The 11705-nt window shown below is 32.5% G+C and overlaps 1 protein-coding gene across 2 annotated transcripts in view; it reads left to right on the forward strand.

Moving 5' to 3' along the window:
• The first annotated feature begins 3683 nt into the window (after positions 1 to 3683).
• LOC133838900 (synaptosomal-associated protein 25) overlaps positions 3684 to 11705 on the forward strand; it is a 120650-nt gene continuing 112628 nt past the window's right edge. Inside the window, exons 1-3 of one of the 2 annotated variants that reach the window (XM_062270150.1) lie at positions 3684 to 3787; positions 6927 to 7020; positions 7084 to 7125. In XM_062270150.1, the coding sequence (XP_062126134.1) occupies positions 6928 to 7020; positions 7084 to 7125 (135 nt within the window). In that variant the 5' untranslated portion in view covers positions 3684 to 3787; position 6927. Of the gene's footprint in view, positions 3788 to 6926; positions 7021 to 7083; positions 7126 to 11705 lie in introns of those variants that run through there. The other variant, XM_062270149.1, reaches the window with a different exon arrangement.

An 11705-nucleotide genomic window follows, 5' to 3' on the forward strand; every position in this document is an offset into this window, starting at 1 on the left:
AAAAGGCAGTCTTTTTTTTGGCATTATTAACAGATTTGAAGATAGAAACATGAAACTTTGTACATTTACCTACAAAAACAATATAGAATTTCGGATTTATTTGTTTTTCCAGTTGTTGCAGTTTTCCTTCCCATAAGGTTAAAATTTTCGAAATTTTTGTAATGTTTTAAAATATTTTAAGGTAACGTATTTAATAAATGTGCACTAAATGTATTTAAATAATGTATTTTTAGAAAATTTGCATTTTAAAGTTTATTTGGACCCCTGTAAAATTAAATAAAAAATGATCAGACTCAAAATTCAAAACTCTCTATATGGTATCCAGCAGACTGTTTTTCCTTGCACGAGAAATCCTATCGCGGTTGTTTAATTTATTATGCGCATCTGACGCATGTACCATGTACCAATATTTCATGCACAGTTGGAGACATTGGATACCAATCATAAGTTTTAACGTATTATTTCAACGTTTACGTACATACATTTTTAAATTTTTCTGAGCGTACTTTATATTCACATGATGTAGCAATTAATATAATATAAACATTTTTCAAAACGGTGTGCAACAACAGTGGCTTTAAATTTTCTGTTTCATTAAGTAATTTAAATGCTGATTTTGACTTTAACCTTGGTATTGCCTCAGAATACATCAAGCGTTTGTAACCAGGCTTTTCGCGTGGAACATCATCATAAGAAACTCAATTTTTAACCAAGATGCAAGCCATTGCAAATCTTTTTCTGTTGAATTTTGATAAATTAGTGTTAGCCGAAAAACAGCTTAAGCTTATTTTTTATTAAGATTTGCTGAACAAGACTTAAATCATTAAACTGCTTCACATCAGCTTGTTGACGGTTGTTGCTCCAAATCAAGCAACGTTGAATGACAAAACGTAGATACAACTGCAATTTTGAATTTGCTTGACAAATTCCTCGAACTTTTTAAAGAAATACTTAGCATTTGGTATATCGATATATTACTACATTCAAAAATGTGTAGTCACAGTTATGATACAATTATAGAAGGTAGTCTCGTCGGAAAAAGCTTTCGTCAGTACGCATTCGTTTTTCGACGCAAGAGGTTGTCTGCGGACGAATTTTTTTCTGCAATTAACCCTTGCGCAAAATGACATTTTGCAATGTATGCCGTAGACACGGATAGAATTAAAACATTTAGAGAATTAGAGAATTCTCATATATATTATTAATATTGTTCGTAAACAATTTACATTTTAAAAATATGTCAAAGAGACATTAATATCAGCTTCAAAATATGTAAATATTAATATTATCGTCTAAGGGTTAATGCGCATTTCATTGTCGTCTCGCTCACACTGCTGTGCTGAGACTCTTTCACTCGCACTCATTGTTATGTTTAAGGACGGACAGCTTTTTCCGACGAGACTACCTTGTATAATTGTATCATGATACAATAATACAAGATAGTCTCGTCGGAAAAAGCACAACCTGCATAATCATACCAATGAGTGCGAGTGAAAGAGTCTCAGCATAGCAGTGTGAGCGAGACGACAATGAAATGCGCATTAACCCTTAGACGATGATATTAATATTTACGTATTTTGAAGCTAATATTAATGTCTCCTTGACATATTTTTAAAATGGAAATTGTTTATGAACAATAATAATATATATGAGAATTCTCTAATTCTCTAAATGTTTTTATTCTAACCGTGTCTAAAAAATGTCATTTTATTAATTGCAAAAAAAATCGTCCGCAGACAACCTGCGTCGAAAAACGAATGCGTACTGACGAAAGCTTTTTCCGACGAGACTACCTTCTATAATTGTATCATGAATTGTATCATGGTCACAGTCAAAAACTCTCGATTACTTTTTTCTAGTTCCGTTGTTTGTGGTATTGCGCATGATACAATTATACAAGGTAGTCCCGTCGGAAAAAAGCTTTCGTCAGTGCGCATTCGTATTTCGACGCAAGAGGTTGTCTGCGGACGAATTTTTTAGCGCAATTAACCCTTGTGCAAAATGACATTTTGCAATGTATGCCGTAGATACGGATAAAATTAAAACATTTCGAGAATTAGAGAATTCTCATATATATTGTTAATATTATTCATAAACAACTTACATTTTAGAAATATGTCAAGGAGACATTAATTTCAGCTTCAAAATATGTAAATATCAATATCATCGTCTAAGGGTTAACGCGCATTTCATTGCCGTCTCGTTCACACTACCACGCTGTGCCTCTTTCACTCGCACTCATTGCTAACATAGACAGGGTACCAGCTTTTTTCCGACGGGACTACCTTGTATAATTGTATCATGGTATTGCGTGGCTTGAGGACAAAGCTTTCACTCTATAAAAAAGCTTTTTACGCCATATGGATAACTAAATGCGCGCGCAAAAGCTTTTCATTTAATTTAAGAAACTTTGTTATGCTCCTGCATGTTACTCTGTAATATCGGAAATTTTGAGTTACATATGTATATAAATCCATTAATTTATTAAATTGAATTAAATTGAATTAAATTGAATGAATCATCATCCGTGAATAATATAGACTAAATACAAAATCAGTCAGAAGACATTTCAATATTCTTTTTTTACTTGCTACCCATAGGGTATTATATATTATAATTTGTACAGGCAGAAAATGTATTTAACAGGTATATACAATAATAGCTATAGTATTCGTGATTCCTAAAAATTTGGTTGTATTGTTATATAAATTGTCGAAGTTATTAAAGAATTACTTTTGTATGCTTAAAAACGCCTACTTATTAGGGATCTTAGTTGCTTTGACTGACAATCTTCTATATTTTGATTCTTTATAATATACCTAAAATATACATATTTTTAGTATTATTGTGGTATATTAATTTGGTATATTTCAAAATGAATACCACAATATTTTGCGTTTATTCAAAATAGGTAGCTGGTTGCTCATGGTCAAGCACACACAACTGTAGCTTTCTTATTTGTTTTCTAAGCTGTAGGAGTAGATTTTTTTCCAACCAGTCAAATCGACCGCTGCAAGAATAAGTACCGATACTAATTCCTACTCAAAACTGCAGTTTTGCCAATAACTAAAGCACTTTTGAGCTTGCATACTAGTTCAATGCGATATTCATAGAGTAGAAGGGTACTAAGTGTCTAACAGGCAGAAGGAAGCAATAATACTATGACAACAGTTTTCATTATTCGTGAACAGATTTTTTAATTGAAAAACACGAAAATTTACCTTTCGTACTCATTGGTATTTGGTATATCGAAATATTACTACATTCCAAAGTGTAAAGTATCTCATAGTCAAACACACTCGACTACTTTTTTCTTTTTCTTTTGTTTTAGGTATTGCCTGGCTTGAGGACAAAGCTCATATGGACAACTAAATGCGCGCGCAAAAGCTTTTCAGATAATTTAAGAAATTTTGTTATGCCTCTACATGATACTCTGTATTATCGGACATTTTGTGTTACATATATAAATTTATAAATTTATTTATTAAATTAAATTAAATTAATCATAATCATATTCATATATAAAATAAAGGTATATATATATATGTTTAATATATCTAAAATCCATTTGTTCTTTTAAGAAGATTTGTATAAAGAAAATATTTCAATGCATCATCCTCAATTCTGTGAGGCAAAAGCTGGTCAAATGCAGGGTATGATATTAACTCGAGTACAGAAATGTTGGAAATCTTGCTAGTTTAATATCGGTGCGTGAACGAATATCTTGTCAAAAATAATTTCTGAGATAAATTTAAGATTAATTGAAAACAAACCTAACTTGAATCAAGTATGTAATATCCAATTTTTAAATTTACTTATTTTATGATAAACATTTTTTTAAAAATACATGAAAAAATGAAATATAAATTATATTAAATAAAATAATCCATATTCAACCCAGTGTCTATTTACATACGTATATGAACTTAAATAAATACTAAATGATTTGGATAACTGAAAAATATGTTTGCATAAATAAACTCGTAAGAAATTCAAAGAAATATGGTTTATTGATTTTACCTATCGAAGTGCGCAGAATCGAAAATAAAATCATGTGACTACACGGGTAAATTACTCGTATTATATCCGTCATTGTGGTATAATGCAGATGTGAGCATCTCAAAATATATAATATGGGAATATGTATAATGCAGAAGTGGGCATCTTAAAATATTTCAAGTCATTTACTATTTTACCGAAGCGTGGTCTGTTATTCATATTTACATTTACAGTATTGCAGAAAATATTTTATACTAAACACTAACATTTTCTATATGTCTATGTCTATAAAGCGGTACCAGACAGATAGTGAACAAGTAAGAAAGCTACAGTCGAGTGTACTCGACTGTGAGATACCCGCTACCCATTTTGAATGAAAGCAATATATTTTGCGGTATTATTCTCAAAATATACCAAATATACTACAAAAATACTAAAAAATATACCAAATGGTATATGTGGTATATCGATATAGTACCGCATTCAAAATATACCATAGACGGCACAATATACCAGATTGTCAGCCAAAGCAACTCAGACCCTAGTAAGTAGGCGTTTTTGTCCATACAAAAGTATTTCATTAATAACTTCGACAATTTCTATCTGATCGCAACCAAATTTTCAGAATTCATAACTAATATAATAGTTATCATACACACCAAAATTCGTAACTCTAGCTTTAAAATTACGCTTGTTAATCGATTTTTTTGATTTGCAGGGGCGGAAGTGGGCGTGGCAAAAATTCGAAATAAACTTGATCTGCGTGCAAACATAACAAATGCTGTCGAAAAAAAATTATAGCTCTATCTCTTATAGTCTCTGAGATCTAGGTGTTCATACGGACAGACGGACAGACGGACAGACGGACGGACGGACAGACGGACAGACGGACATGGCTATATCGTCTCGGCTGTTGACGCTGATCAAGAATATATATACTTTATAGGGTCGGAGATGCCTCCTTCTACCTGTTACATACATTTCCTGCCGGCACAAAGTTATAATACCCTTCTACCCTATGGGTAGCGGGTATAAAAATTCTCCTCAGCTGCTTTACCGCCCAATACTGTTTTAGTAAAAGAGATATCTGTCAGGATTAATGCTTCATATGCAACCAATTTATGTTTCTAGCTGAAAGCAATACGCGGACAAGTGAACAGGCACCTTTTTGTGTACATTTTGACACTTCAGACGATTCTAAACACAATCGAAACTGACAGTCTTGCTCGTTAGTCTTTAACTTTCTTACTCATTTTTATTTATTAAAGTGTCTTACTATTATTTTATCTTTCAAAAGCTATTTTAAAATCGACGAGTAACGAATATTTAAATAGGAGGCATCTCCGACCCCATATTATTGATCAGCGTCAACAGCCGGGTCGAACTAGCCATGTCCGTCTGTCAATATAAACAGCTAGACCTCAAAGACAATAATAGATAGAGCTATGTAACATATACTCGTTATATCGTTATCGTATCTATCGACAGCAATTGTTATGTTTGCACGCAGATTGTTTCAAATTTTTGCCACGCCCACTCCCGTGCCCGCGGGGCATCGAATAACAAGCGTAATTTTAGAGCTTGTGGAAGTTATTAAAGAAATACTTTTGTATGGGCAAAAACACCTGTTATGCTTTCGTTTGTAGGTATGCGTATATGTATCTACATGATCGCCTATATTTTATGTGTATGCATGTATAGTTTTGCAACGAAGACGAACACGACAACAATTGAATTAAATAGCGGCTGCGTAACGACTGAGATGGCTGTGCTGGTAATGTGCAAGCAGTGCTGCCAACTTTTGACCAGCAAAAAAAAGCTGTTTTTGACGGAATGAATGGAGAAAAAAGCTCAAAAAAATTATTAAAAAATCCAAAAAAAAGCTAAAAACAAATGTATCAAAAAAAAGAGAAAAAATGTCTTCAAAAATAGCAATTTATTAAGTTCATTTTTGTTTAAAAGATAAAGACGCAGCATTTTCCCATCCGTCACAATCCGATTCTCTATATTACAATAAAAATGAATAGAGTATATCTTTTGCTTGAAATTAATACTTTAACTTATGCTTAGAATGCATTCCTTAAATTGGTTAACCTGGCAAATAGCCAGAAATCGCGTATGACCAGGGCAAACACAATATTTGGATGGCCACAGTTGCCAACTCAAAAAATCTCCGGTTTTTTACCAGAATCTTTAAAGATCAAAATTTGTTTGTGTTGCTGATGTTGGCCCGCTTGAGCAAATTGAAATCGAAACACTAAGCGAGTGATGAAATTAGCGTATTTCGAGAAAACAATCGATACGCCAACACATTTTCTGGATTGTTTATAAGTGACTATCGTAAATCTGCCACTTTTCCATATTTTGTACTTTTGTGTTAACAACACAAAAAAAGTTGGGAAAAAGCCAACAGAATTTCTAAAAAAGCTAGAATTCCCGCTTTTCACAATTCCCGCAATTCACAAATTTTTCCCGCATTTAGCCTTCAAAAAAAGCCAGTTTTGACGGGAAAAATTCCAAATTGGCAGCACTGTGTGCAAGCCAAACATATGATGGTGTGCGAGTTCGAGTCCCGGTCGGGAATACATACATATACATTTTCTTTATGCGATTTGTATATTTCTGTAATTTATATTTTTACTATTGTGGTTAATTTTGAGAGTATTAGCGCAATATTTTGATTTTTTTCAAAATGGGTTGCAGGTTACTCTCAGTCGAGCACACTGGACTGTAGCTTTCTTACTTGTTTATTTTTCGAGTCTCTTACCAATGGTTAAATTAATGTGAAAAATGAGAAGCAATTTGAGACCCTATCTTGCAGTAATTCTATATTCCACACGGTGCATCGTGATGTCCATATGCTAATGTTTGAACATTATATTAAATCAAGTCACACCAGTTGAATGCAAAAAATACAATTTTTTCAGAATGCCAGCTGATCCTACCGACGAAGCACCTCCTCAAGTTCCCAAGACCGAACTTGAGGAGTTGCAGATTAAGGCTCAGGGTACCGCAGATGAGGTAAATAATTGTTGTGGATTGTAGAAATGAACAATAATTTAAATAAAATATTTTCAATTGCAGTCCTTGGAAAGCACTCGGCGAATGCTTGCCCTTTGTGAAGAGGTAAGATTAAATAATAATAACTATTAATTAAAAAAATTATCAAAATAGTATTCGCGACACTTTTTAACTAATGTAACACTTAAGACCATGATCCAATTTTTTTTTCCGAAAGAATACCACGAAATCAAGCTTTCCAGACTAGTTCTAATTTTCACTTCTGAAAAATGCTCATGAAATCTTAGTTTCCTCTGTTGATTTCTAAAAATTTCTCACGGAAACCTTCCGCCTAGCATTTGGCGAAAATTAATTGTTTACAAATCTTTGCGATAACTACATGCAAATGCAATTTTATTACATTCCATGATGTTTAATATTCATTGTTGCATCATCAGATTTTAAGTTAATAACATATTTAGCTATATTTATAATTAAACTTCAGAATCGGGTCTGTACTATCCCACAACATTTCTGCAAACTACCGTCCCTGTTTTTAAATTCCGCTTGGATTTGGTTAAAATCAAGACATCTAATTTCACACATGATTTCCAATACTTTCTATCCTGTCGGGTATTTATTGACTCACTGGATTTGTTCACAAATAAAAGCCATTCATTTAGGACTTAAGCGGGTTAATATTTGATTAACCTTTAGGCTTTAAAACTTAGTCATAGCAACACTTCAACTTTATCAATGTTCTTAGATATAATAAAAAGCCCTATTTCAGCTAAACTGTTCCCTAAATTTAAAAAAATTTTCTCAATAAATTATTGCATCGACATTCCGTTAATATGATTAAGGATAAACATATAAATACTTACCATATTATCTTGAAGCTAAATCAATTCACTTTCAAGACCAATATAACCCAAGAAAGAGTGAACGCTGCGATCGCAAATTCGCAGCCTCTCCGGGAACATTACGAAACGAATGTAATGTTAGTTTAGTCGCAAAGCGCATGCAGAACGTTAACCACGGAGCTATTTAGATGGCTGTGCTTTCTTTTTGAGTTAAATAAAAACAAAATTGTTCGCGAGCGAAGGTCAACTTTATTCATTACATATTTGCATATTAAAAACTAAACTTCATCTATGATTCAATCTATAACAAAGTGGACTATTATTGTTCTGGTGGTGCAGCTCCGTCGCTCCCATCGCTACTTTTGTTATTGCTCCCTTTTCCGCTCCAATTGCTGTCTGTGCAATTGGAGGTGCTGATTCGTTGTTGTTTTTGTTCCTCTTCAATTACTGGAATTGGAGGTGCGGCATCTTCGCGAATGTTGATGAAAAATCAAATTTTACTGGAGAAGCTTTTCTTTGAATTAAATTAAAGGAATGAGAAAAATATGGAAATATTCGTGGCTTCAGCTTCAGAAACGAAACTTAATTTTTTCCCATAAAAGACGCTATTAAATTAAAACATTTGAATATTATTACATACATATATTCGGTAATTTTGCACGCTTTGTTTAAATACCTTGCCCAAAGCGTGCAATATACGACAAACAAATGATTTATTGTACGGAATAAACTTTACAAATTTTATTCATTATCTAAACACGAACATTAAAAAATATTTTAAGTATATTTGGGCTTCGTTTTAGCTAAATAATATTGTAGATGATTGTCCAAAATTTCAATATTCACTACACTTTTTGTTTACACAAATTACGTAAATCATATTTTTTTTTTAAATATTTAGCTTACAGTTATAAAATGAATTTCGGATTAGGCAAATATCTTTTTATACTTTCTTGATTTGTCAAAATTTACATAATTAATTTCTATTGCCATTGGTCCCTTTTTAATAATAGCGTATGTAATTTACTTAAATATAAAGTAAAATGTTTAAAAAAGGAGTTAAAATAAGGACTCCAGTCCGCTACCCATATGGTAGAAGGGTATTATAACTTTTTGCGGGCGGGAAATATATGTTTAAAATATATATATTCTTCATCAGCATCAACAGACGAGTCGACGTCTGTCCGTCCGTCCGTATGAAACACTGGATCTCAGAGACTATAATAGATACAGATTTAATTCTAATAATTTTCGATAGTATTTGTTATGTTTGCACCCAGATCAAGTTTGTTTCAAATTTTTTTCACGCCTACTTCCGCCCCCCAAATCAATAAAAATCGAATAACAAGCGTAATTTTAAAGTTAGAGCTAGAGAATTTTGGTATATACAATAATAACTATAGTACATAGTTTTGATTCCTGATTCCTGGTTGCGATCAGATAAAAATTGTCGAAGTTATTAAAGAAATACTTTTTAATATAGTACTATATAAATATACAAAAAAAAACATTTTGAATATTTTCAGTATTTTCGGTATATTTTGAAAATATTACCGCAATATTTTGTTTTTATTCAAAATGGGTAGCGGATATTTCACAGTAGAGCACACTCGACTGAAGCTTTCTAATTAGTTATTATAATGACTTTGAATCTAATTCTGTTCATGTTATTTCTTGTGTGCCCCAGGGTATTCATTTGGCTCCTCTATTGTTTACTCCTCTAGAGCGAATAGACTTCTTGAATGGCTAAGGTGTTCTGCTTGATGCAAAAACTTTAATGTGGAAAACATATTCTGTCGGTTGCAAATCGGACTATGGGTGTACTGGGATTAATAAAACGCTGGTCGAAAGAATTCAACGATCCCTACATGACCCAAACTTTGTACGTGTCACTGATTCGTTATACATTTGAGTACGGATCTCTCGTTTGGAATCCCCAGTACAGGGTTTATCAAGATAGGATTGAGTCGGTGCAGAAACAATTTTTCATATTTGCTCTTCATAGTTTATATTGGGGCCCTAATATTAGATTACCACCTTACCGTAATAGAGTTTTATTACTAAACCTTCCTTCTTTTACTGACCGTAGAACCATGCAAGTTGCTGCTTTCATGCAATGACTAATTAATGGCTAGGCATAATACCTTCCGTATTCTGTGTGTGGATTATAATAATCTATATGCCGTAACTCTATTTATTTGCTTAAAACCTTATTATTAGAATATTTATCGAGTATTTAATTGTTTTTTATCTTCGTATTCATATATGTATACTATACTATAGTATTACTAGTTTACTTCATTAGCTCTCCAACGTCTTTTAACATTTATTCGCGGTTTTTTATACCCGCTACCCATAGGGTAGAAGGGTATTATAACTTTGTGCCGGCAGGAAATGTATGTAACAGGTAGAAGGAGGCATCTCCGACCCTATAAAGTATATATAATCTTCATCAGCGTCAACAGCCGAGACGATCTAGCCATGTCCGTCTCTCCGTATGTGTGTCTGTCCGTATGAACACCTAGATCTCAGAGACTATAAGAGATAGAGCTATAATTTTTTTTCGCCAGCATTTGTTATGTTTGCACGCAGATCAAGTTTGTTTCAAATTTTTGCCACGCCCATTTCCGCCTCCGCAAATCAAAAAAAATCGAATAAGCGTAATTTTAAAGCTAAAGTTGCGAATTTTGGTATATACAATAATTACTATAGTACTTATGATTCCTGAATATTTGGGTTCAGATAAAAATTGTCGAAATTATTAAAGAAATACTTTTGTATGGGCAAAAACGCCTACTTACTGGGCGTCATAGTTGCTTTGGCAAACAATTTGGTATATTGTGCCGTCTATGGTATATTTTGAATACGGTACTATATCGATATACCAAATATATCATTTGATATACCAAATATACCATTTGGTATATTTTTAGTATTTTGTAGTATAATCGGTATATTTTGAGAAAAATACCGCAAAATATATTTATTTTATTTAAAATGGGTAACGGGTATCTCACAGTCGAGTACACTCGACTGTAGCTTTCTTACTTGTTGATTAATGCATGCTGTTCAAAAAAATTTATTTTGTTTTGGCCGCGCGTCCACAGCCCGTGCTTGGTATCGCTGGGCCACTTGATGATACTGCCGTTAGTCCGTCAACGTTCAACAAAATAAATAAATAAAAAATAAATATAGTCAGTTGAAGACCCAAAACAAAATTATAATTTACCTATTACTATGTTCCCATGTCACCAGAAAACAAGAAAAATTAGTAGTTTATCATGATTACAATATTTAATCAATTAAGCAGTAAAATTTAATAATAATTATTCTATGACAACATTATTTAGTACTTAAAAAAAAAAAAAAAACTTTTACAAACTTAATACAATGAGAATAAGTTGCAGTAAATATGTACACATATCTATATATAATATTTAATGTACATATTTTAAATTTTTATATGTCTGTCCGTTTCTCCGTATGAAACACTGCATCTCAGAGATAGAGATATCATTTTTTTGGACGGCATTTGTTATGCTTGCACGCAGATCAAGTTTGTTTCAAATTTTTGCCACGCCCACTTTCGTCCCCGCAAATCAACAAAAATCGAATAACAAGCGAACTTTAAAGATAGAATCGCGAATTGTGGTATATTCAATAATAACTATAGTAATTGTGCTGAGCAAAAACGCTTACTTACTAGGGGTCTTAGTTTCTTTAGCTGATAATCTGGTATATTGTGCTGTGTATGGTATGTTTTGAATGCGGTACTATATCGATATTCCAAATATTCCATTTGTTATATTTGTAGTATTTTTGCAGTATTTTCGGTATATTTTG

The sequence above is a fragment of the Drosophila sulfurigaster genome, chromosome 2R (assembly GCF_023558435.1).
Source record: "Drosophila sulfurigaster albostrigata strain 15112-1811.04 chromosome 2R, ASM2355843v2, whole genome shotgun sequence".
Classification (NCBI taxonomy): domain Eukaryota; kingdom Metazoa; phylum Arthropoda; class Insecta; order Diptera; family Drosophilidae; genus Drosophila; species Drosophila sulfurigaster.